This window comes from Anopheles merus, chromosome 3L, assembly GCF_017562075.2.
Source record: "Anopheles merus strain MAF chromosome 3L, AmerM5.1, whole genome shotgun sequence".
Lineage (NCBI taxonomy): Eukaryota > Metazoa > Arthropoda > Insecta > Diptera > Culicidae > Anopheles > Anopheles merus.
In genome coordinates, this window is record NC_054085.1 from 4,694,751 (window position 1) to 4,722,641 (window position 27,891).

A 27,891-nucleotide genomic window follows, 5' to 3' on the forward strand; every position below is an offset into this window, starting at 1 on the left:
GTAATTTAAATAATTATCATGTTTTCCCAAGCTGGAAAAATTTTCTCACGCACCAAATTTTGAACAAATCTTCCAGGCTTTTTTACAAGTAAATAAAATGTGTTAAATAAAAAAAGGCCATCAAAACTTATTTCGGTAAATTTTTGGGCAAAATTATCCAAGTTAGGGTAAAAAACAGGGAATGCAAGTAATCGCTGAACCCCAAACCTATTGTTTGCAAACCTCGCCTTTTGTTTCCCCGTTTGATGTTAGCGCATTCTAAATTTGGTAGACCTGGTCTGGGTCTAGATTAGAGGTGTAAATGATTTCTTGCAAAAAGTTAAGCGATTTACGATAAGAACAAGGACATTCCTTAAAAGAACATATAAATCGTTCTCCACGTGGCCGATCCTTCCGGTTCGCGGAGGTTTCGTTGGACCCTTCAGGCCGCTTTTGTTCGCCTGAGCCGGTCATTGTTTTGCTTATTGTAGAGCTGAAGTCATAATTGAGTGATAAATTTAAGCGCTAATTGAATCTCGGCCGTAGTGAGCCGCGGCGGTAAAACGGCTTTGACAACGAGCGATGCGTGGCGCCCAGCTCCTCTAAATGGCATTTGCCTCGATATGACAGAAAGGAGTATTTGGTTTGACCGTTCAACGGAGACGGTGGTGTTCCACCGGAAATTATCACCTTCAGCATGGTGGGTGGTGCATGAAAGTTGTTTGAGAGCATCGGCAACAAGCTATTCTGCACAGTTTTGTGGACGGATGGCCACGCGGGACGATTGCTGTGGTGAACGGAGGATGACCGTTTGACTTAGGTAGAAGAAAACGTTGAACTACAAATTTATGCTAATCTGCTAGCCGCTGGCGCACACCTGCAAGCCTTACGAAAGATAAATATCGTCATGCTTGCGGAAAACTTAGCACGAGCAGCTACACTCGTTTAGCGAAGAAGTTTGTCAGGACAAACAAACAGGTGGAAGGAAGGTGCAAAGTTTGAGAAGACGTAGCTCGAGATCGGTTAGCCTTTTTTTGTTGTCTTGATGGAGTAGTATCTTTTTTAGAGACACAAGAAGGCTCGAGCAAGTCGAAAAATCCGTACGGAATAAATGAGACATCTTTCTTACTATTTGTGTGGTGATGGGTTGAGTGAAAGTTTATGAACACCTAAGGCATTAGTTTGATTTGATTGGATTGACGGGTTTTCTCAATTTTGTCAAAAGCCGTAAGTAGATTTTAGCTAAGTTAGTTTGTTGAAAAGTAATAAAAATGAATAATTTAAATTATTTCAAAATTATAGTAAATTTTTCCAGACAAAGAATAATATTCAAGCTAAATTCAAGGTTTTCTTCTGCCACGTCTATGGTTGGTTGTATAGATTGGTCTTTGTTCGTATTCTTAAAGCGCGCCAAGATTTGTCATTTGTTATTGTTATGGTATGCAATTTACAGGAACGTGTAGATACAGCGTCAAACTATATCACCCGAGTATGACCCACATTTTCCCCACTTTGGCAATGGTCACATGACGTTCCGGTTTGGTCGTTGAAAGCAGAACGAGAGCACCAATTCTTTACACTTATGCCTTTTACGCATTAGTGACATTCGATGGGAAAGTTTGAGTTGTAGTGGGAGTGAGTGAGAGTAAACATAAAGATGTTTTATTAATATCTTATCCCCGCTTCGTCGTTGGCCGCGATGTTGCCTCGAAGGAATGAGAAACGCAAGCAAGTAAGCATTTCGATCCCGTCCGCCGTGCCCAATGACCGGTAGGAAAATGTGGCAAACGCATGATCTGTTGCCATCCGCTGAGCGCTGAAGGTTTGCGATTGGCCATCTGCTGTTGGTGTGTCCTTATTTTTTATATTTTCCTGCCATCTCACCATCACCACCAAGCTGATGATGATGTGTATCGTGTGACATCGAAGCGGCATGTTCTTGTCGTGGATGTACGCTTCGACATCGCCCACGTGCCGCACGTCGGCACAGTATATGGCCAACACGTAGCAAGATTTTGCACGTTTGTGCGAAACCAACATTTGGAACAGGTTACGAGAGCCGGTGATGGTGCGGTCGGCACTCCGAACCGACTCGTTGAAGTTTTTATTCCAGTAACGTTTCGTCAACTGCAGCGAGATTGGTGACGGCGAGCATTAGAAAACGGATGGTGGGTGATTTATGAACCATCTACAGAACTAATGGGAAACTTACGTCTTGTTAAAACCGACAAAAGCCTCACAATTGATGAGCCCTCGCATGCTCGTTGTGTAGTAGCGTATGCTTTTGTAGCGAAATAGAACGCTATGATAAATATTTCTTACCTGTATAAACCACCCATATAGTGAGTAGCCTACAACTGTGTCCAATTGTTGGAGAGGAAAACAGAAAATGTCACCAGAAAAAAGACCATTTACTATGCTCATAAATTGTACTTTCTCAACCTTGAAAATTTGTTGGTAGTGTAAACGTCACGACGCAAGTATCCGCGCGGTATGAACAATTTCATTATATTTCATCTTCAAACTTTTTCGATTTTGGAAAGTAATATTTTATTTTAGGCTGATGTTCGGAGTGTATAGGTTTTAGAGGGGGTTGATGGGTATAAAATTAGATAATTTTTTATGAACATAAGATGCTGAAGTGTTTTGGAAATGCGATAGTGCGAATAAAAGAAAAAAAAATGCTTTAATTTAAACATTTGACGTCAAGGAGAATGGAAGATTGTCACGAGTTTTCTTTTGATCTAAGCTCTTCTTCTTCTTTGGCACAACACAACCGATTCTCATAGTTGTGGAACACTTCCTTGGCTTTTTCTTATGGGAAGTGAATTTTTAATGATGGAAATTGGACTCTTTGGCATCCTTTTTGGACAGGTTTGTTGGAAATACGTATTTGTTTTGTCCAACAAGAGTGCTGTAGAGTTAAATTCTCGTTACATTTAGTTCATTTCACTTTCACTTTAGAAAGAGTCAATAAAATGTCTCACAGCTATGAGAACACATGGAGAACCCTATAAGTTTGCTTATCCTATTTAATGTAAATTAATCAAAAGTGGAAATATAAAGTCAAATTCTTATGGTTTGAAGACACATTACAATTATTGAGCACATCATTTAAAGGTAGTGTGAATACACCGGCACGGTGACACCAGCTTTAGAAGACATAGAAACGTTGTCTGTTACGCTTCCCGCTCGGCTCTTTTCAAGGTGACTAAAATCGTTTACAATTAACGGACAATTCCCATAACATGTACCTTAGCCAGCACATACAAAGCACTAAATCAATTTACTACATGCAGGGATTTTGTTTCGCTATTGTTTTAATTTCATGAGTGTGAACGTTATCCATGCTGTGGATTGTTTTTCCGCAATATAGCAGGGTTTTTTTTTCATTTAAACAATGTTTCAACTTTTTAACTGTTTTTTTTTATAGATTAATAAATGATTCAAACCTGCTACTATACTTAAAAGTACTTCTTCTTCTTTTTTTGGTTGTCGGTCAAGGATTGTCCTGTATCACTACTTGTAGGGTTGTATTTCAGTGACTTGAAAGTGCATTGCAGGTAATATTAAGTTATGATATTTAAAGGGTTTGTAGGGGTGTTCATAATTTTCGGATACTTTCTTGGTTTTTTCATAAAGAAAGTGAACTTGTTTTTAGGGAAGTGAACTTGTTTTTAGGGAAGTGAACTTATTTTTAGGAAAGAAGTCCACGGCACCTGTCTCTTTGGACAGGCGCATTGTAAAATAGATTAAGAACTCGAAACCTCTATACTTCATGCATAACTTGAAGAGAATGTCCACATAGTCGGAACAATTTTAATTATCTTGATGACCTTTTCAAATGCAGCACTTAACATACTGGCTAACTATTCGATACTATGATACAAAACCGGTACAAACTTATTTACCCTGCGTACAGCTGGCAATGATCGTAAAGCTTGTAACGTAAATTAAAAAGATTTTATCCCAAGGTTTTCAATAATGTTAATACCCCGTTGAAAACATACTTTTTGTCTCGTTGCAATCTGATTCTTTAGTCCAAAGTGCTCATTTATTGATGTATTGTTCTGCTGGGTGCTAGTATACACTTTACTTAGTTGTAAAATGTCAAGTTTTACATTCCTTTAGTTTTTCCTTCCACCATCGAAAATAAACATTTTTCCTATGGCTCGTCGAGCTTGCTTGCCTAGCTTGCGCGTCAGCGTGTTTCCATTAAGATGATGTGACGCACCTAGCAATGCACCTTCGGAATAGTTATACAGTGGATGTAGGCAAGAGGATAAAAGCGTTAAAAACGGGCGGAATTGTGATGTGCTACCGTCTAAGTTATAATTTAATTTTTTGGCAGCTATTTGATCATCGTTAGTCTGTACAAACTAAAACTAATTACAACGACTACATAACTGTTCCTGGTTATATGGTATACTATTTAGTTTGTGCTTGCCGGTCTGCCCATAGCATTGTTCTGCGAATCGGTGTCTGGTGTTTCCCCTGTCTCCTTGTCTCCTTAATGCTCTCAAATGAATGGTTCAAAAGTTGTAGTATTTTAATTAAGGACCGCTGCTGTCTGTGCACTCTTTTTACTGCTCCTATGGCGTTCAGCATAACCTTAAGCCAACGGCCAGGTCTCGGGCACGTTTACCTCGTCTAGCTGTCAGACCGTGCCGTACTGTAATAAAAGAGACAGGTCCAAACGTTGTGCAATTGCAGTCACGAGATACGTGTTAGCAAGCAGTACGGGCCTATGTAATATAACATTGAAATGGTTAACAGTGCAGCACCCGACCGTATGTTGTTTCGTTGCATAGGATTGTCTGAAAGTGAAAGAGTAAAAATAACGACGGACGCGTAACGTGCCCATCGTGCCCAAAAGTCTAAAAATAATAATTTCTCTGCATCTTTTAATGCTGTATGCAATACCATGACTCACATAAATACGATGACGACTGGGACGTATAAGAAAGGGATTTCCCATTGAAAGTGTGCACTGTGCCGATTGGTGAGGAAAGAAGGATAGAATCCATCACGATTGGCCATTAGTCTTCAACAAGTAGTTTGTTAGTTTCGCACAAGACAGGAGGATGCGTCAGACTGTCCGCATCTTTTGCACATAACTACAATAACAATTGCCGTTTCGGTTGGTTGCGCACATGACCACGGCAGGCGGTTTGCGTCTAATCGCGCCCATCTGCTTGGGATGGCCGGGTGCGTGACACGTAGTATGCTAATAACACATGTCACAGGCGTACCGGGTCGGTGAACCGTTACTTAGTCGTGCAACCGTGCGGAATAACTGCGGTATGACAGTACGATTGTCAGGAAGCTTGTTAAATCGAGGGAAAACCTGCCCGTCCGAAGCAAATGTTGCCCAATGTGAGTCAACATACGTGTATGTACGTTGCCATTTGTACTTCGGTGGTGTCCAGCAAATGGAAATAGAAGTACAGTAAAGATGGCAACCGATGTACGTTCATGTGCGTTAGATTTACGTGTAGAAGAAACGCTACTTAAGTGTTTGTTCAATTCTAAAATATATTTCTTTAATTTTCATTAAAGGACCACAATTCAATATAGTTTACAACAAGATGAAAAAAGGAACATTTTAAATCAATAAAAAAACGACGCCAGCGTTCGATTCATCATAATGGAAGGTACTTTCATTCGCGTACGGTTGAACCGGTGCACTTTGGTTGTTTCGTTTTTTTTCCTTTACTCCTGTGAAATGATGTGCCTTTATAAGAAATAAAATGATCTTCTTACATTCCTGGGAACCTACACACACTCACTTACAATTTAAACTAGAAGCAGTGTGAAACGGAGGGAAAAATTCAATTGTCCTCTGGCAGGCACGAAAAGTATGCACATTTTATGTTTAATGGTGCATAAAATGATCGCACATTCCCTTGGTGCGCGATAGCCATTAATGACTGGATTACCTTTTAGGACGTTTTGTGAGTTGAGGTGTTGCTCAAGGGAAGAAGCACTTACAAGAACAAAAAAAACTCAAGTTACATGAGCACAAGAAAGATGACACAGATGGTGACAAAAGTTTTTGTGATTCAAAAATAAAAGTTTGCCGGAAAAGTTAGATGTTTAAAAAAGCGTGGATGGTCTGAGATTGACATTCGTTCTTTATCATGGCAGTAGAACAGTTTGCCTTACGAAAGAAATGATTTATTGATAATGGTTTTTCAGTACGTACAATCAGTAAGAAGTAAGTGATTTATCACCACGTAATGTTGAGTATGAATGATCAAGCGTATGATTTGGCAAAGTACCATAATACATTTGTTTTGCTTAAAAATTGTCTAAAAATATAATACTCCGTAAAACTATAAAACTCCTTTAACCTCGAACGAAGTAAGTTCATCTTATAGACAAAATATCTTACTACACTGTCTCAAAATGCCAGCGGCCACAGCTGATTTTATGGATAAAAAGCTGCTCCATTAGATTGGGAGCAGAAGTGAGTGGGCTACACTAATTAATTCACGATGCCACCGATACCACTCGACCGTAATTGGAAGAAAATCAATAGAACTGGGAGAAAAGACACTTTACAACGACGTGCCATCGTTGGGCAGGCTTCCACGAACAGTAAACTACAAACATTGACAGATGGGTACGGTTCCGATCGATGGTAGGTTGAGTTTTAGTTTCTCCCTTTTAGCTACACCCTACCCCCTTACCGGACGGATGAGAAACCTCCTCTGTTGATTCCACCATTACATAACGTGTGCTCAATTATTAAGCCAGTTTATATATTTTTTTAGATCCTTACAACCTTGCCAAACCGATGAGTTTCGGGCTCGGGCAAGCCAAACGTCACCGCGACTTCCACTTTACCGCATAACTCATTGCAAACCACTATGGCTCGAACCCTTCAAAGGTTCGAGAAAAGAGTTAGAAAGCGGACGCCCATCGTATCGCTGTGCCATCATTTCCACCTCATTCAAACCGACGGTCAAGTACGCAAATGGGATTGGGTGCACTTCAGGTGCACCTCTGGTGCATTTACAAATGAACGGAAGGAAGGAATGATAAAAATAGCGGAAGCATTGGTTGGTGTAGGGGAAGGGGGATGGTGATTGGGAGCGGGTAGGCTACAACTAAACTGTTTATTGACTACAATCGCTTTCGTGTGTATCGTTACTACTGGTTGTTGATTCCGTTTCGCATTATATCGTTCATGTCCGTGATAACTTGGAAGCAACCAAAGGATTAGATTTGTATTATCAGGTTATAGCGCAGTCGTTTATTGTGTCTATATTATTTATTTCATAATTTAGCACAAGATTAGCATGGTTCCTAGTATTTTATTACGAATTGAGATGGTTGTATAAAGAAAGTAGGTTATATATACAAGAGTCAATCGAAGAGGTAAAATCACACAATATATAGGACGACTTGAAACTGCGAGACTTATTCAAACTAGCTAAAGAATTGATATAATATTTTAAGTTTGGCAACAGAAACAATACAGTGTTGTTTTAAAGAATGTATACATAACAATAAACATCGTGCTCAGTAAAGAGCATCGTGCCAAGGTGCGTTTTTATGGTTTATTCGAGTATTCAATGTACGCTTCTGAGAAGATTTTTGATAGGCGTGTTACGTATCAAACCGTGCGAACATGCTAATCAGCAAAGACCTTTTTTTTGCGCTCCAACTCCAATAGAGTGCAAACATTTATGCAACAACGGCGTGTTCTGCAACTATTTCCGGCTCCTTTGCTAATTCCTCCAGGGGAAGTCATCGGAAAGCCAATGGCTCTCACATGCTGTAACTGGCGAGCGTGATGATGCGGTTGCTACCCACCCAGCAGTGATTATTAATTAATTGACCTGCCCATCACTTATGCAACGATGTAACATTAAACAGTCAACCCGCCTCATTCACACTCACCGCAACCGCATCAGAGCGACCACTCTGGCACGGAAAGCGGCGTACGCCTGTGGCACGACTATCCGTTTAGCAGGCCTGGATGGGTTGGGTGTGCGTTTTTATGTCGACATTTGTTTGCTTTTTTTTCTTCCCTCTACTCTTAAGATCGTTTCACTCACTCGCTGATCGCTGTTTTCGTTGATCATCGAACATTGTTGATGTGGAGGAAATGTTTTGGTATGGTTTTTGGTCGTTCGTTTATCGCGTACGGTATGAAGGGGCTCGGAGAGGAGGTGCCGTGTTCTTTTCCGCCGTCTGTTACACCTTTTTTGCTCACATGGTCGGTGGTCTATTTTTGGCTGCTTCGCATCGTACTCAAGTGCAAAGAAAAAGATCTTCTCCAATAATATACTAAGCCACGTAAATTCAGAAGCAAAAACAGCACATTTTGAAGTATTTTTTCTCCTTCTGGTTGGTTCCAACGCGAAATCGACCCAACAAGATCGTGCACCGCGTTCGAAATAATCTTGAGAGAAGAGGAGGCCATTTAGAAGATGTAATTGAGGTAACAGATGCACTTAAACGTTAACAGAAGCAACAGAAGCATAACAAAAAATATTTCACAGCAGAGGAACATCAATTTGATTGCAAATGTCTTTGAACTGAATGGCCAAATATGGGTGGCAAGCAAATAATATATACAACAAACCACATCGCACATAACGCTTTACCTCAACCACTTGACCAATTGTATTCTTGACGGATTTTTTGTAACTCATAAATAATTATTGCACATGAAACCCGGTTAGTATCGCCGGCCACTGTTTTATGTAGAGGATTTACCTCGGCCATGGAAAAAGTGCTACGACTGTAGTGTGAGAAAAAACAAAAAACCACAACCGTCAGCTATGTCATCATCCCATCGCTCATATTGCATCACGCCGCAAGAGTTGGGCTTGATTGTGGGGTAGGATGTTGCATATTTATTGCTCCCATCTCCAACCAATACGGCCATCGAAAGTGGAAAACCGCGTAGGGACCTACAATGCGTGGCGTAAAAAAACAGCGACCCCTTTTGGTTGAAACGAAAAAGAGAAACAAGATATTGTGCACCAACCTCAACTAACTGGCCCATTGATTGATCGTAAATTTTACATTAAACACATGAAACATAAATTTTAATACCACTGCCAACAGACGGAGCAGATTTACTCGGGTCTTTCGTGAGTTTCGATTGTGCCGGCTGCTGTTACTGCTACTGCCATCTTGCATGCATCTTGATCCGACGTAATTTTCCACCGTGTTACAAATCGCGTATTCCGTTTGCTGCCATTCACGCATCAGTTTTTCGCCCCATTTTCTTTTCCTATCTGGTGGACTGTAAGTAACCGTTCAGCTTTCTGACTCTGAGGAATTTGTGCGATGAAATAATCTCCTTCGATTGGTTTAAAGGATGAAAATATGAAAAATTCTCGCTACAACGTATTTTACGGGAGTCTATCCATGGTTTCGACTGATCAATGGTTCGGATTGTCCATGCCCTTACATGCATCGCTTAATATATATCCTACAATCTACGGGTTGTAGGAGTGCTTCAACTTTTTTTGTGTTGATGTTTGGCATTTTTTTTTAATTTGACGCAACCATTTTGTAGGAGTAATAATGTGGCGAAAGGATCGAAACAGTAAACCAACAGAAAAATAAAATAACGTAGTTGACGACTCGCTGCGTGAGCTCAAAGTTAAAAAAATGTATTTTGTAAATAGTAAAGAAAATCTTTTAAAAGAGTGAGCTTTACATTTTAGTTACATACGACACGGTTAAGCAAGAGTAGTTTTTTCACCTTCGACGTTACAGGCTACCAATAGGACAGACGGTACTATGCTGTATTATGTGTTAATGTTAATCGTCAAGGAAGGTATGGTATGATCGTCAAGGTGTATGTGTATGATTGTGTATGTTTGTTTTCTTGCTCTTTTGGCTTTTGGTTTTTGGCTGAGAAATTATGATTCAAATGACTCGAATTCAGCTATCGCTTAGGTAAAAAAACGCATTAATTAGATGTAAGAGTTGGAGCTCTAATTATTTCTTCCTTGGTAGTGCGTAGCTGTTTGGTCCGAAAACAGGGTACAGTGACAGTCTATTTTCAGGCCAGCAGTCAGTGGCAGCTGTTGAAATAAATCACCCTCCACCTTCCGGGCTGCTGATCGATTTCGTAAGATGGGAACCGTCACCAATGTAGCAGCCATACCATTGACCCAAACCAGACCGATGGCAATGCGGAGGGAAAACCTTGGGAAAGTTCAACGTAATACACAGCTGGTCGGTGGAATTCCGTCCGGCAAGAATGTTCACATGGTAAGCAGAAGGCTTTGATCCTGGCTTGAGACCATAAAATATTCGCCATTAGGAGGTGACTTGTTTTTCATTAAGTTTCGATTATGTAAAGGGGCAGGTAGCGATTTTTACGACCCTACGTGCGCGTAAGCTTGGGGTGGTTTTCTTTGACCAGATCAATTTGGATACATTTACTGTTCAGAGCCAAGTGATAGCCCTTTGCTGATAAGACAAAGAAAAGGTACAAAAATATTTTACGACCAAATTCAAAATCAAATCGTTAAAACAGAATGCGAGTGTATAGACAGGAAATTAGGAAAGCACTTTTCAAGGTTAGCGAGAAACCTCATCCAATATAAGTGTGCAGTACTAAAACGGTATGCATAAACTTGCATAAGCTCCTTAAGGGAGTACACTTTTACACTTTTGAGCTCGACGTTAGAAGATTCCAAGCAAAAGCAGGAAGCAACACAAGTGCATCCCCACGTTGCGGATGAATCGTGCCTTGCTATGTTTTAAGGTGCACAAAAGGTGTATTACCCAATCTCGGCATCGTCCTACCGAAAGGCGCCCTCAACCAACAGGGCTTCTTCTTGTGCGGCAAGCGGCTAGGCAAAGAGGGTAGCGTGCAAATTGAAAAAACTCGGCTTGCCAAAAGCTCGATTGTATTTATGCACCTCCTGGACGTTGCCAGTCAGTATGGTGTGTATAAGGAAGGAAGCATTTTCAATGTCCACACCTCGTTGGTGTTTGCTTTCCGTGACAGGTTTATTTATTTAATAATCACTGCAGCATGGAATGGTGCGGAATTTCTCCCATCTGAGAGCTTTGCTCGACATCACATTACAAATTTAGTGCACAGTGCACATAGAGTTTCTCCTAGCACCGCCTTCACCATAAGCTAATGGATGGATGTGGCGTACTCTCCAAGGATTATGTGATGGGCTAAAAACGATAAATCTATGGAATAAGCTCAGAGCAACTGGAGGAAATAGAGCGTACGTGAAAGAAGAAGGAAAAACACACTATGAAGTACTTTTAACACCTGGAAAAAATATTTTGCAGAAATTAAAAGATCATGCAGAGTAAACGAAGAACGGTAAAGAAAAACGGACAAGAACTGTAAAGCATTCAAATCACACAGCATCCAAACTGGGATGGACGTGTAACAATAAGTGTGGGGCGTAAGGAAAGATAAAGCAAAATCGACGATCAGCTAACGTTCGCACGAAAAAAATTGATGGCTATAGGAAGGACGTAAAACTAAATTTAAAAACTGGTATATTTTGCAAAGCTTGCTATCTTGAGACGTGCGAGCGAGTTGGTGTACTGAAAGCCTTTGTAAGAAAAAGGAAAATCTATGAAAAAAACATCTTAAAAAGCAGATCCCGGTACAATGGTAGCAAAACATGGGCAAACAGGAAACAGGAACGAGAAGAAAATGCACAATCACCTTGTGTTTCAGGAATACGGCTGATGTGATCACGTCAAGACATTCATCACTTTCTTCCTCCAATCGATCGTGGCCTGGCAATCTGGGGATTCATTGGCAACGGATGAAGATCCCTTGGAGCAGGAACAAATGTACTTTTCTTAACGCACACCAGTTAATATTGGCCAATCCGTTCGTTTCCCGACACTTTCAGATTTGTACGACTGTCGAACTGTTTATTGATCATACTACTCGTCAATCATAGCCTAGTTGGCTAGCAGTGAACCTTCCACTTATCAATACGGCATACCACGTGGACGGGTCTGTCGGCCGTTGTTACTATACTGCTTTCGTCTTCAACAACAACACAACCGTGCACTGTTTGGTTGGCTGAGGTTCCGAATTCCGGGCAGATGTGCGGAAAATGTGTTACATTCAGCCTTCCCGTTTCGCACTACGGTTTGATCAACATGTGAGAAACCACACGGCTCACCTGTTCGACAGAAACCTCTTGTATCGCTTTTGTTCCTGATACGATTTTCGTTAGTGCCACTGTGTTTGTAGATTTTTTTGTTACCGTTCTTGGTGCCCTGGCCAACAGTGGCCAAGGTATTTAGTTTCCTCGAGCACAGACTTTACGACGATGGTAGCTGTACGATGTTGGATGAGGATGAGTTTGCGATTAGCTACGATTAGAAGTGAGTAATTAAAAGAGCAGAATTGCTGCCGCTGATGCTGGAGGTTATTTTTAAACTTTTTTTGTGCTTAAAGCGTATCTGTGTATCCGCTGTGGGGAAGCACGTCCCGTACGTCACTCGGATTTCAGCAACACCCCGCGATTGCTATCCACCTCTTGAAATTGTTGGCGATCAGCTCTCGTACGCGGAGCAAGAATACCAGGATCGGATAGCTGAGGGGTAGGGCCGTAGAATAATTAGAAATAGGGGTCGTTGAGCTGAGCCGATGGTCAACGCAATAGTGTAGCATCTATTAACGAAATAATACTGGCTTGCACGATAAACCCGCTCCGGATGTGAATACGTCCGCGAGTGCGCTTTGTACGGGGTGCATGATGTGTGCCCTTTTATCAAAGAGGTGGGAAATTGGCTCTCCCATCTTCATCAAGGTATGGAACAGTGAAGAACGACTGTGGAGTCAGGCATGAAACAAGTGTATTGGAGCCGGTATAGTCAGTGGAACCACCATTCTTAGACATGTTAGATCGCAAAAGTGTATATTTAGGATGAGACCGACCGGTATTTTCACCGTGTTGTGGTGTTGCTGCTCTCCCCCTTGCTCTGGACCGGAGGAGTCCGTCGCTAATAAAGGGTTATTTTTAGCGAAAAGACATGAAGAGCGCGCTTCGGACAAGCTAGACTCGACTGGATGGCTGGTGGGGCCATGTCGGGGATGAACCAAAAGACAGGACAACATCACACAGCCCCCGGGAAAACGTGTGAGCCTATTAGAAAGCAAACCGGGGACCAGATAGTATAGCAAGGCTGTTGGCAACGGAATGAAGATAAGGTGCGGCCGAATTCAAGGCAAATTCATGCTAGCTCGGAAGGACTAACGTACGTATGATCGCTACACGCTAAACGTCACCGATTAACACTGTAACTGCCGTTCATTTGATCTAGTTTCTCTCAAATGGAGCACCGGGTGTTATGTGTATTTGCGTGAGAGTGGGGATATAGGAAAATGCCTTTTAGTGTCACATGCTGTCTATGGCTGCCGTTAATTCAATGAAGTACCACATCGGTCGTTTACAGAATTGCATCTCACTAGAGAAGAGGCCGCGGTTCAAAGTGGAAAGTAATTGCAAAGTCATAGCGCCGTTCTAATGAGATTGTTTAGATACTTGATGAAAGTAACAATAAACCAAGGGTTTTGTTCGTAATTTAATCACTACCTAGAGAGCTTAGAAGAGCTCATACGTGTGATTTGTTTGTTGATCAGCAGCAAATGATTACAGTGAGGTTTCTGACGACAGCATTGCATTTCAGAAGTGTTTTATTTTGTGTTTTGAAAAGCCACCTTCACAAAATAGCGGTAAGAGCCAGAAATAACAAACAGTGTGCATTATTGTTGAATAATGCGTAATGACGCAGAGACAACAGTCACCGCACAAAGAATCTATCTATCTTGCCTTGGAAGACGCAATGAATATTTAACAACAACAGTGACTCCGGCGCCGAACCGAATCCGGTGCACACAAATGAGAACAAATGGACGTTCCGTATCAGGTTTCAATTCGTAAGTAAATCAGTGATGGATCGGCTCACGTTGAACGGTTCACAAATAATAACGGTCTGGCTAGGGCGATCGAACCATGTTCCCGGGGCGACAGTCCGTCGGGGTGGTTTGGTTGGCAGAAGAATCTTTAATGGTTTGCATTTGATCAGCACCGTTCCATTCGAATGGGTGTCGGTTGGTTGGTATGTACATCGCAGGGGACCGTCGTCCCGTGCAACGGTACCGCTCTGCTATCGGATATGATTGAAGGCCATCAATAATCCATCGCAAAATGCATATCGTGACGGACGTGATTAGCGGCACAGAAAATGTCATTTGGTACACGTAGCGTTCCGCTCTGTCTGTGGGTCTGCCAGTGCTACCGAACCGAACTATGGTTGGAAATGCGTCAGTCAAGATTTCACAGGAACGCTTTTGAGTCTAAGGCACAACTGCCGCGCGGTACGTTTTGTATAGAGTTTTGCAATGTATGATGCGATAGTACATAGTGAAGATGGTAATATTAAGTATGAGACAATAAATTATGAAAACAGAAGGGTTACAGAAATCAATCTCCAAGAACTAGGTGTACGAAGAAAGGCGATGGAGAAGCCTGGTGTTTTGTAGAAGACAACGAAACTGTTGCAACAATGTGTGGAGAAACTTTGATTAAGAATACTTTATTTTAGAACTATGCTAGTAATGGGAAGGCACTGATTCTTGTAGGATGTTACGTGAGAGTAAACACAATATGCACAACTACCAAGCAATGTTAGCAAATTATTAGCAATCTACAACACATATACACACGATAAAACTAGACTACGTATAACATAATAGGAGTGCGAAATTACCAGAGTAATTATCATAAATTCCACACACTATTCAATCTTTTGGAAACACTTTCGAAACTCATGCCGCAGACGGGGCACAATGGGGAATAGCGTAATTGGAACGCCGGCCGTATCTCAGCGCGTTTTGAATGCCAAAAGAGGGCTTTGCTTCCTTTTAGCGGATGTTTATCTGCTTGGGCAAATTTCCGAACGATTTTATCAACCGCGTAGTACACAGCACATGAAACGACACAAACAGCATTAAATCACACTTTCACTTTCGCATTTCACGCACCTTGTAGGACGTATTTATTTCCTTGGTACCACTGCCATTGTTTACTATGGCCTCACTCATCGCACCACTACGGTCTCGCGTTCTAATCACGCAATCCAAAAGGACCCCGGCGAACAAAGATTGTAGTGGAATCCTGTTATAATCGTTGGGAGGATATTCAGTTGTTTGTCACGAAAATATATGCTTGCCGCTAGGTTTTGCGAACCGGGCACACCTCAAGGGCGGTGCGTTATTGAACGAAAAAATAAGAAAATAATGCGACTCCGCTTGAGATGGTGAGGCAGTACCACAGACCCGTAAATGGCACCGTTATCAAGCCGCCTTTCCTTGCTATCGTTCGTGGCCTGTGGGAAAGGCAATACAACTTTCCATTGCTCGCACTTTGACCGTAAAAGTAAAAGCCGTCGGAACTTTTTCCAACAGCTCGTTTCTGGTATGGTCAGCAAACAATTGAGCTGTTTTCGGGGGGGTAAAAGCTACTAGCACCTTTGGGTCGTGGTCGTTTGGGTATTTACCCTCAGTAAAAGCACCGGAAAGCTCTCAACCCCCACTACCAAGTATTGACAGCCGATTCGATTAGAGCGAGGGCTTTTCGGGTCGAGATCTTTTAATGGTGGTGCGATAAAAAAATGTATGTTTTCTTTTTGTAGCTATTGTGGTAGCCGAACACCAATACACTTCTATGCGGTTTAGGATGCCGATCGAACCTTAACAATTTAACACATTTCACACGAACGAACTACAACACTAGGTACACAGCACTCGCGCACTCATCCACTTGAGAGCAATTTGGTAATGTTTCCTCTTTCTGAAAACAAACAAAAATTTGTGTGAGGTATTGAGACGGTACTGAAACAAGCTTGAGATATTGTGGATTGCTGGGTGTACGAAAGGCTAGTTACACTTCTGTTTTCAAACATTTGTTTAAAACGTACACAGCACATTCTTCGATGACATATGTAAGAAGTTTGACAGTGACAAGGCAAGTGGGCTGCAGACTCACTGCAAACGTTCGAGAAGACTTGGCTCCTCAAAGCTACCAAAGCGTAATTATTCGCTACAATTCTATCGTGGACAATGGCAGTACAAGCATATTTCAGGGCTGGGCGTAAGATAGTTTTTTTTTTGTAATTTTCGTGACTGCACTACCTACAACGCTCTCGCTTATCGGTGTTTTCTCTTACACGTACACTCTCTATTCACACATATATCCGTCTTGAAGTAAGGAAAGGAAGTTTCGCTCACATCGTACATCGTACCAGAGATCATTTCCCACTCAAATTCTAACCATAAAAAACGTTTTGTCCATATAAAACATACAATTCGCACATACACATAGCCTTGTGCACAAATTTATTGGCCGGAAAAAACATCGTTGGCTGGATAATTTAGCACCATTTTTACACGATGGACCGCTGCTGTTGGAGACGATGATGATAATGGTTCTGTGTGTGATGCTGCATTTTCTCCTTACTCTCACTACATGCAAGCACCAACACAAGGAAAAACAACGCAGAGCACCAGACCGTGTATCGGTGGTGATAGGAGAAGCTGATAAGAGCGGATTCAACACGGATGAAGTAAGTAAAAGGACACACGGTTGCAGCCTCGTTGCTGAGACTTAACAGCTCTGAGGAAACTTCTTTGTTAAACTATCTAAGCATAGAAGTCTCATTCAATGTGAATCAGAAGGATATATTTTCACAGTCTTCTCCCTAACACGTACTGTCTAATTCTGATACAGCTGTAATACAAACTGCTCTATTTTATTAGACACTCGAGAGTACGCCGTGCACGCACGGTCCGACACCGAAGCTCACCGAACGCTGAATACAGACTAACGTAGCGACGAATGAGCGTAGTAAGTAAAACAGACGGCAAGTTCACGCTCACTAAACGACTTGGGACCATCGCTCTCTTTCCTGGTAAGTAATTCGAGCATGAAAACGATGTGTCGTGCATTTTGTGGAGAGGAAAATTCAATAGTTGTGTTCAACGGCTGTGTTTGAAAATGCTCCTGACACTCTGAGAGAGCGAATTGCCGCTCCTGTGTTAATTAGACAAGGATAAGACATGCGTGAGAGCACGTTAGGAAAGAGATGGAGTTTAGAGTAGGAAAATGCGATGAGAGTACGATGTGATGCGAGAATGTGGATGAGCAAGTAAATACAGGAACAATGTTCTCCGTTCGTTAACTTTGGAAACAAATAAAAATATCATACAATGTCGTAAGCTGTACGTCTTGAGAGTTTCCATTGTAAATGAAAATTGTATTGCATGTTGTTTGTATGTTCAATCTCTTTAAATTCAGTTCGATTATTTCAAACGTGTCCTTTGCTACGTTATTTTAAGACGTGATATCAATGAAATATTGTAAGTTTATCATACTCATCTCAATTCTCCCTCACCGGCTTTGCTATTCTGTTGATAATGAACGGCGTAAACGCACATGATCAGATTTTTCTCACGAAGCTAAGAAAGAGAGCCTGTTCAATATGGACACATTCTCAGTAAAGTTATATATGGTGGCATTGCTTGCGCATGTATTGTACAGTAGCAGCAGGAGACATGCATTAGTAAATGTGGAATGAACTACCACAGCTTCAATGTGTGTGTCTATCCACGCGAGGAAGGAAAACATAGCAAAAATGCTTGAAATAAGTTAGCATAAGTCGGCGACAGGTGGTATCTGACTGTCAAACTGAGAGATATTTACGATTCCAGCATTCGAGCACATCTTAAATCGAGTTGCTACGGTTGAATATCATTCGAGCAGCGGTTACCTATATGTATTTTGGAATGCACTACGATCGTTTTTTCAGGTATCTCTATCTGAGTATTTGTTACACTTAAGTTAAAGATAGCTGAAATCAAAAGTTAATTACAATTGTACTTGTGCCTATAACGGTTTTAAGAACGGACACACGGTGACTCAACTGATCCGTGAATGGTACATGGATTACGTGCAAAACTAAATATTTTATTTGCAATACCTCATTTCACCGATGCCCTTTTGAAAGCACGGTAGGGCGAACGTTAAGCTCGTCCTTGGTATGGCTTTTTTCGGCAGTTTCAAAGGTTTCAAAGGCCCCGACAAGGTTTTTCCCGTTGGGAATGGGGTTTGGCAGGGGCTCACGAAACTCGGTTCATGCTTTGACTGATCAGTTAGGGTGCTGCAAGCCACCAATGAGATGGATTTGACCGCAAGCCTATTCCACTGGGTAAAGAAGGGAAGGTTTTGGGTGCGTTGAATTATGAAAAATTCCATAACGACCCACCGGAACGTTTCATAGCGCCTAAGACCGAATGGTACAATCACGCAAGGTCACTGTGGTATCAGTTTGTGAGTAAATTTTTGATATACCTTAGTGTCCAAATTTGAGCATGCTGCACCTGCTCTAAAATACATTAAAACAAAAACATAAGTTGAACACGCAAAGTAAGCGTCGTAATGGTAACATGTTTGTAAAATGCTGTAATCGCTGGACGATTGGCATTTACGTTTTATTTGGTTTGCGTTACCATACCATACCACAAATAAAAATAATAAAACGCATGCTCAAGTAGAATGATCTCAGCGATGTGAAGATGAGAACGACTCATTCATGTTAACTCAGTGTCTTCTTTTGTTTTCAGTATTATTACTCAGTTCATGGCCTAATCAGGTGAACGAGAAAGGGATAAAAAATCATGTGTAATATAGAATAATAAATTCAGCAAATATTAACAGTGACAGCTGTGTAGGACTTACTTAGCGCCATTAAGGTGACCAAGGCGTTTGGATGACCCGCTGTGACAGAATGTCAGTGGCGGGAAAACTGGACATTTTTTGCCATATGGAAGTAGCGTGTTGATTCGGCAAATGTTACCAAATAATGTGTACATGAGCAGGAGTTGCAGTGAGAACACCAAAGAGAATTATTGTTTTGTGAGTTTCAACCCACTGCTATGAAAAGATAATCTAGCTTTCTAGTGATATAAATGAAATAAACGGTTTAACATTTTTAAGATATTTTTTGTCTTAAAAATTTATCATGGCCAGAAAAAATATCTAGAAAACTAGTAAAAGAATTCATAAAATGAGATAAGATAAGCTGATATCAGGATTTGTCTTTGTCATATGATCAGCTTAAAACAAAAAAAAAAAACAATTATCTGTAACGTAGAAGCTTGTCGATTCTAATAAATAAAATTTGTTTTTTGTTTGTTTATTTGTTTCATGAAAAAGTGTATGACCATCCAGTCGGCCTAAACACTATCTTAGGTTTAACTTTGATTAATGTTGAATTGATTTATGATTAACAATATCAACAGCAATTATTATTTTCACTTTTTTTATATTAATAATAAGAAAAATAAAAATAAAAATATTAATTATAATATTATTATTATTATTATTATTATTATAAAATTAATTAAAATTGGCAAAAAATATTACGCGCATTTTCAATTTACTCGATAAGTTGTTTATATCCAAATAAACATACAAAAGTTGCTGCAAGTTTTTATTATGATCTGTATGCTGTTCTGAACGCATGACAATGAATTGTTCATTATCTGCCTGTTTTATCAGAAAAATCAATGCTAATTGTAATCGCGTTGCTCGTTACCTTGCCGTCTTTATTTGGTTCTTTGGCTAAAGCTTTGAAACAATAGCTCAACAAAGCTAACTGGCTGAGATCAGGGCTAGGGCCATGGAATGATCGATTTCCAATATCATCGGAATGGTTGGCATTTCCTATTCCTGATCACGCTTTGTCCTTGAATAGCCCTACCTAATGGTAGCCTAGATTGGGAAGAAAACGAGCAACGAAGTTAGAGTAATGGCTTTGTGGAGCACTTTTCGCGTGCTAAGGTAAATATGGTCATGTATTTTGTCCCTTTTCTGTGAGTAGGTGCTTCTGTACGTAATGTATACCCCTCATTTGAAGCAACTTACGATTGAAATGTATCGACAATCACGTTCTCTGGCGAACGAAGAATGTGACGAATTCGTCGCCAAGCGGACATGGTGAAATGCCAACCGCAAACGATGCGATTCGACACGGAATGTCTGTAACATCATTAATCATGCACAGGAAATGATTTCAAATGGAAATACCAATCGAAGGGAGAGTTAAAGGTGTGTGTGACAACATAGTGTTGGGACTACATTTAAGGTTGAAAGAGTTTCATCGGTGTTAGGACAATGAAGATATGTTGTGGAGTGAGTATTGAGTGGTAGTTCAATAATCCATACTCAACCAATACATATGTTTCAACTTCCCATAATATCGAAAATAAATATTTGAAATCATGAACAATTAACATTTAACATAATTAATGAGATAGAGGTCTAATGACACAAATGGCTTTAATTATTGATATACATTTAGAAACGCTCACTACTACAATACGGAGCATCGCTTCCCCATAATTGCCATCGTAGACTTTGGTACAAATGTAAGATAATCTTACGATGGTGGAACCATTGTGCCGTTTTTTGTGTGTTAATATCCTCGCGTAACAAGTTTAAATCATTGCAGTGACTTCCTCGTTATACAAAAATCATTTTATACGGAAATCTGTTTTACAGTCAAGTGGCTTACGTAGTAAACTTGGCTATAAATCTCAAACAATGCATCAATAAAGTGCACTTTTTTATCAATATGAAAATAAAAAATAAAATCATCATAGGTATTTACAACAAATAGTTTGTTCATTAACCAGAATTTTATCTCACATTTTTCACATCATTTATTTTCACAACGTCTACATATACATTAAGTCATTTGTTTTGCCGAGTAGGAAAATGCTGTTACGTATTTTTAATAGAAATCCAATTGTTTTTGTATTCAGTTGCATTTAAAATTAGCATGATAACTTGAAAAGGCGTTTTCATGTGGCCGTATCGCTTATGTTAATCCTATACAATCAAAATTTATCAGATCCAAAGACAAGTTCTATCGATTGGATTTAAATTGGTGTGCATTTCGATGATTTGTCATGCTTATCCTTACTAAGCCACAGTTGATCCTTGTTTTATGATAATTTGATAAGACCGTTTAATCTGCATACAAGTTTTTCCACCACCTTAATGTGATGCCTTCTCTACATTGCAGATGCACTTTCACAAAACAGATTTTAGAATTCACTTGTGTCGTGCTTACCCTCCTCCATCCGTCGCAAATGTGCACTTGTGGTTTTTGTAACACAGTGGAATAGCAGTTGAATCACTAAAGCAAAATTGAATTCGACACCTTCGCTGAACTACCGAGATTTAGCTGCTTGGCTTCGAAGTAGAAACTTACCGCCACGGCAGACTCGAAAGGACGTGTGACCGTGTTTCTATCTAAAATTCATAAGCTTCAGAACACCGGGAAAAAGTTCTAAGTCCTTTCACTCTTTTCTTTATTTATGAGCTCAGATTTAAAATGGACGAGATGTTGCTCGTAATACTGGTGAGCGAAGCGATACTTGAAGCGCATCCATGGGTCTTATTCAAACCGCAGTTTCGCTTTGACCGCGCGGGGTTGAAAACCATTTTAATCCATGTCTTGCAAACTGATGAGCAATATCTTCGTGATCGTTTTTTACGAGATTTCTTGTGTGAAACCGTGATGCTAACAAAGGTATCAATTAATAAAACTGTGGAAAAGCAGATCCCAAGGTGCACTTTCTTCTCGCTGCGGAAGACAGGAATAAACAGCGGGTTTTATACCCGATAGGAGCGAACGCTCTAAAGAAATTAGTCACGATCACAAAGTTTGTCCTTGGCTATCTAATGCTGATGCTGCCGTCTTCTTGCGTATCAAAAAAGTGTTTGAAACGGGTATAGAAACGGAACTGCGCATCGATACACTTCGATACACTCACCTATTGATGTGACGGCGTATCGATGTAGTGCAATGGGTCAACCCGTATTTCTTCATCGTGCGTTCGAGCATGAGTCGACGAAGGAACTAGTGGTGGTTGTGGCAAGACGGTAAAGCGAGCTGCAAATTGCATCAGTAGATTAATTTTGAACTTTGTTTCGATTTTTATCCTTCCCGTTCGGGTGATAGCAGTGGAGGAAAGTTTTTTAATCAAATTCATCACCCAGACCCGTCGTATAGAGTTTGTGACTGACATTAAAGCTCGCAGTGTTTCTAACATTGTGCTTCGGTTGAGCACTGGGGCGTGGAATTCATAATTATAGTACACTTTTGAATGCAATGGTTCAACGATTCGTTGAGGAATCTAGCAAAGTGGAATAATCAATCCACTATGGTTATCGACTACCGTGGAGAAGAAGAAGTTATCAATAAGTGCAGGGTAAAATTATAGCCTCCTCGACCCAAAACGTTTTTTGACAGATAAATTATGCCAGCATCTAGCTTCAACCCGCCACCGCTAGACAAAAATTACACTACGGAGTACGATCAATGTAGCCCGGCCTTGAGGTATTTTGTAATTGTAAGAAATACGGTTTTAAAATTTAATGTTTTGAGCAGTTGTAAAATAATATCTATGCATCTGCAAAATCAGTTCTTATGTTACATATACGAAAATGTACTCATAGTACATACAAGAAGCGTAATGCAAAATGTCCAAAATAATCAAATATTACTTAAAATATTAGTTTGCTACTCATGTATTTATTAACATAGTAGTCGGTCAGACTAATCGAGGGTTCAATTCTCAATTGTACCGAAGATGATTATGCAGCTTCAGGTAGTGCATGCAAATGTGCAAATGAACATGACTGATTATTCTACTTTTAGGAGCATATCTGAGTGCTTATAAATTCAGCAAGAACGCGTCGGATGGGTTCAAATGATATTTGAAATCTTATTGAAGACTATCTGTTGTGACAACTGCGTTTGTTTACGTTGGCGAAACCCCACAACTTCTATTGATCGTGCGAATTTATAGGGTTCTGCGATAAAGGTCGACGGAGGGATACAGTGCACTCCATTTTGCAACGACGGTAGTGATGGCGGTGGAGAGAAAAGGGATAAATAGCCCCGAAATACGCGCCCTCGAGCTCTTTGTACGCCACAACACCAGAAGAGAGGAATAAAGACTAAATTTGTGATTTTTTTTTCTTCCCAGTAAATATCTACATTTTCTCCTATTCTTTTGGTATTTCGCAACATTTCACAAATTTACTTTCACTGTACGGGATTTCACTCGGTTATTCGTTAACTACACTAGCGTATGTGAATCTTCACCAAAGTGTTACGCAGAAATCGCACTGAAGACACTTATAAATCTCTTCGTTGAGAGTCTAGTGATACACCGTGCGGTTGAAAAAAGTGTCGTGTAACGATCCGTCGTCGAAATCGTAAAAAATATACGCGCGTGGAACAACCGTGTATAAGTCTCACCGTTGGGAGCAGCACAAATTCGCGAGTGACCCTTTTCGACAGGCAGTGAAAACCCGTGGTTGCGGAAAATGGATGCACGAGCAGAACAGGACGCAAGCTGTGAAGTGGTAGAGCCACAGCAGCAGCTAGGCGAAATGTCCGACATTTCCCCGGGAAGGCGCGTGAGCGTCGTGGAAGATGCGGCAAAAGATGAGGCAGCCTCCCAATCCGCGAGTTTATCCCACGGCATGGAGGTTAAGAAGAAGCGCCTCGAAATCCTAAGGAGGAAATTTGAGGTGGAAAAGGCTCAGAAGGAGCTGGAGCTCCAGCTCTGCGAACTGGAGCTGGAAGAAGAGATTTCTGACCACCACAGTCGGATGAGCGAATACGCAGAAAAGACGGAGATCTGGATGCGAGAAACAGATCACGTAGGAGCCACTGCTACTGCTTATCGCGATGGCGGCGACCGCTTGAGTTGTTCAACACCGACTCCGGTTGGAATCGGACCGACAACGGTAGGTGCAACGCGGGTAGCTACAGCAGCAGCAGTCGCATCACAACGGAGTGATGGCGCGATGGCGAAAGCGGATCGAGGTCATCAACCCTCAACTCCGACGTCGGCTAGCGTCCCTCCGGATTACGACCGGACCATGGCGGTAGAACAAGCCGCTGCAATGGAACGTGAGTATACGCAGTGGAGACGTGCGGTAGAGGACTCCATTAAGGTGCACCGCACCAAATATTTTGGCCAGTCATGTGGGGCTGGAGCAGTGGCGATGGCGGCACCATGTAGTGCCAACTCCACGGTTAAGCAACTACCCTCTATACAGAGCGCATTTGTCGATGCATCCTTGACGCCAAGCCAAAAGGCGGCGCGGGAAAATACCCCCAAGGAGCTTCCTATATTTTCCGGGACGGTAGAGCAATGGCCGTTATTCATAACAGCGTATGACCGATCCACGGCGGCGTGCGGTTTCACCGATGAGGAGAACCTGATTCGCCTCCAACGAGCACTTAAGGGACCGGCATTGGAGTCCGTGGACCATCTCCTATTGCTACCTGACGGTTTGGCGGATGTTTTAGACATCCTACGGTCGGAGTATGGCCGGCCAGATCTGATAGTGGACAGTTTAGTGGAAAAAGTTAGAAGGCTGCCACCAGTTAGATCGGAGCGGTTAGAGTCACTGGCAATCTTCGGGAAGGCGGTGCGCAAAATGTGTGCAACAGTAAAAGCTTCCGGACTAAAAGAGTACGATTGTAATGTGACACTGCTGAAAGAACTTGTTGCAAAACTACCAGCAGAAAGACGCCTAGAGTGGGCACGTCACAAGGTGAAATTACCAAGAAAGTCCGTCGTAGAGTTTGGAAAGTGGTTCACAGAGATAGCGATTGCCGCGAGCACGGAAGTAAACCCTTTCGAAAGGAATCTCCACGTTGAACAATCACGATCACAGCCAGCTCGAAAACCACCAATGCACAACCATCACTTGAATGTTCACGTCACCAGGACATGTAAACTTTGTCACGACTCGTGCCGCACACTGACTGATTGTGCCAGGTTTCGTGAACTCACGATCCGAGAACGCCGTGCGTATGTAAACAAACATGGCTTGTGTAGCACCTGCCTCGGAACACACAGGGGTGCATGTTTCGTGAGGACACGTTGCCAAAGAGAGAGCTGCCAGGAAAACCATCATACACTACTTCACTGTGAAGATGAAACACCAAGATCGAGCAATAGCACGCAACACTCGGTAAACACTCACTTCATCACTAACACTAACACGCTTTTCCGATATGTTCCCATAATAGTGCACGGCGAGAAGGGCTCGGTAAAGACCTTCGCGTTCCTTGATGAAGGTTCATCGGCAACATTCGTTGATCGTGAGCTGATAGACGAGCTGGGTATGGACGGTAAATTGCACCCAGTCAGTTTGAAGTGGACTGATAACACGACCCGCAACGAAGTCAGCTCTTTGGAGTTATCGCTGCGAGTATCGGGTATAAGCAAAGGTGCTTTGATATACAACCTGCCAACGGTGCATACCCTGAAAAAACTCGAACTTCCAGCGCAGACGCTGTCGGTTCAAAAGTTGAGCGAGGAGTATCCGCACCTCAAAGGGCTTAAAGTCTCGTCCTACAGCGGAATAGTGCCGCGCATCATTATCGGCATGGATAATGTTTACCTAGGGAAGCCGTCGCGATGCATCGAGGGTGACATACATGAACCGATCGCGGTTAAGACCAGGCTAGGATGGACGGTGTTTGGTCCTTGTTTCTCAAATGCCCTTGTTGCTGATGTCGCAAGCAATGACCGCCATGGCGGCATCTGCAAACGTAAAGGAAATAAGGTCACGGATAACTCTATACAGAAATACTTCCCGTGCGATACGAAAGGAATCGAAACAAAACGGGAACAAGGTGTCCGTCCGCACTTCGCAACACTGCAGCAAATTTGCCCCAGCCAAACATTGTTCCGGAGGGACAATGAACTACAGCTTCCTTGCAACCGCGAGACAAGGGCAGTGATACTTAAACGGGATGGAAAAGCAAATGGTGGTAAGAAACGGGTAAGGGGTTGGATTTCTGGCGGTTGGAATTGTGCAAGCTATGCACTTTCTTACACAGTAATATTAATCCGCGGGTTGCTAGAGCTGTTTGGAGCGCTTTCTCGTTTCTTTAAAGATCCATTGCAGGTCCGTTTACTATTTCCGTCACTTCACGACAGCGTCGACGACAGCAAACTGGCGGAAAACCGAAATGATTCGTCGCTGGTAGTGTGGTTTTCCCCGGACGATCTAAAAGTGAAGGTGGGAACGATATGGACCAGATGGATAAAAAGCACCACGCTCCCGTACAGCCGTATACGTATACAATACCTGCCAGAACAGTGGAGCGAGACAGGAGTAGCGAGAGAGGGAACTGTATCGGCGCAGCCGACGGGACTAAAACCCGAGTTTGACTGTATTAAGCAGTCCAGTCGCAATCTAGCGATCAGATTACGAGGGGACCAATTTATTTAGAACACCTGGGGAAAAGACAATGTAAAATATGCACAATTCTAGTCGCGTTTAACAATAGAACCGCGTGGCTAAATGACAGTAGCAGGCGTTACGATCAGGAAGACAGAAAACAAACGTTAGGGAAGTGTAACGCTTGTGAGCGTCGCACTGGTGGGGAGAATGTTGTGACAACTGCGTTTGTTTACGTTGGCGAAACCCCACAACTTCTATTGATCGTGCGAATTTATAGGGTTCTGCGATAAAGGTCGACGGAGGGATACAGTGCACTCCATTTTGCAACGACGGTAGTGATGGCGGTGGAGAGAAAAGGGATAAATAGCCCCGAAATACGCGCCCTCGAGCTCTTTGTACGCCACAACACCAGAAGAGAGGAATAAAGACTAAATTTGTGATTTTTTTTTCTTCCCAGTAAATATCTACATTTTCTCCTATTCTTTTGGTATTTCGCAACACTATCTGTATACCAAATAAATAGATTTAAGGAAAAACAAGTTACAACATGAGTCGTCCTCATTAATCGACTGCGTTGTAATACTTAATTTGTAATCTATAATACTAATAGTTATTTTGCAAGCGTACATAAATCCTTAAAATTACATATTATTACGTATAAAAATCCAAGAATGTTAAAAATGCAGGCAATTGTATGTCCTTAGAAAGCTTGCAAGTCTGATAAAATCAATTTAATCCATTAAAAAGGTCAACATATCTAAAGGCCGGGCTACATTGATCGTACTCGCAAGTGTAATTTTTATTTTCACTGGCGCATCTGGCGGCGACCAGCGCAAGCTAGCTGTGGGTATAATTTATGTGTCAAAATTATTCATGCTTGGTGTCTCATCAAGTTTCGACCAGACTACTTGTATGCCGTTGGAAATGTTGATAAACGTCCATAAATTGCAACAAAGTAAGCTGTTAATTGTTGTTTGTGGACAAATCGTCATTCATACAAAGCGCTGGGCAACATTTTTCCCCTTCTTCCAACATCTATCCTTCATTGGGTAAAATTATAGCCTCCTCGACCCAAAAAGTTTTTTGACAGATAAATTATGCCAGCATTTAGCTTCAACAACACCGCTAGATGAAGTACGCATTCACAAAAATTATACTATGAGTACGATCAATGTAGCCCGCCCTTAAAACAAACTGCTTTTATTCAGTCAAAATCTGCTTCAGAAAAAAAAAGAATAATTGTGCATTAATTTTTACTTTCCGACAGAATGAATTCCACAATTTCAAAAGTTCTACGACAATGAATTTTTGAGAATGATATTTATGTAATCTACTCAGAAAGAACGGCTTTGGCCGTGTTGCTAAAATGTTTACTCGATTTAATTGATGATAAATATTTGTCTCTAAATATTGCTCATGCGGTTTAAATTTGCACTACTGATTTAGCGAGAAAAGCTACATTTAACGTTACCAGATTATCATTTTTAAACTAATTTGTTAAGCCGAGTGAGCAATCACGATATCGTAACTTTGTTGTTGTACTGACATGCTAGGCTTTGAAAAACATATTTCCATATAGTGCATTATTTAA

At 41.4% G+C, this 27,891-nt stretch overlaps 1 protein-coding gene and 1 long non-coding RNA gene across 19 annotated transcripts in view; both read right to left on the minus strand.

The window, feature by feature from the left end:
- Nucleotides 1-27,891, minus strand: part of LOC121600409 (small conductance calcium-activated potassium channel protein) — a 155,561-nt gene that overhangs the window by 85,663 nt on the left and 42,007 nt on the right. The window contains exons 1-3 of one of the 18 annotated variants that reach the window (XM_041928974.1): nucleotides 16,332-18,472; nucleotides 15,706-15,806; nucleotides 11,657-12,285 (exon numbers count right to left, since the gene is read on the minus strand). The exons of 11 other annotated variants lie outside the window; for them this stretch is intronic. Coding sequence is in view for 1 of the 7 variants with exons in the window: in XM_041928970.1 (XP_041784904.1) it covers nucleotides 14,725-14,739 (15 nt within the window). In the remaining 6 variants the exon portion in view is untranslated. Of the gene's footprint in view, nucleotides 1-11,656; nucleotides 12,322-14,724; nucleotides 15,807-16,331; nucleotides 18,473-27,891 lie in introns of those variants that run through there. 6 more of the 18 variants (XM_041928973.1, XM_041928972.1, XM_041928971.1 and 3 more) reach the window with 6 other exon arrangements.
- LOC121600413 lies at nucleotides 25,527-26,507 on the minus strand. The gene is made up of 3 exons (XR_006005822.1): nucleotides 26,205-26,507; nucleotides 25,950-26,123; nucleotides 25,527-25,856 (listed from the first exon to the last, which is right to left on the minus strand). It is a non-coding gene; the product is annotated as an uncharacterized LOC121600413 (long non-coding RNA).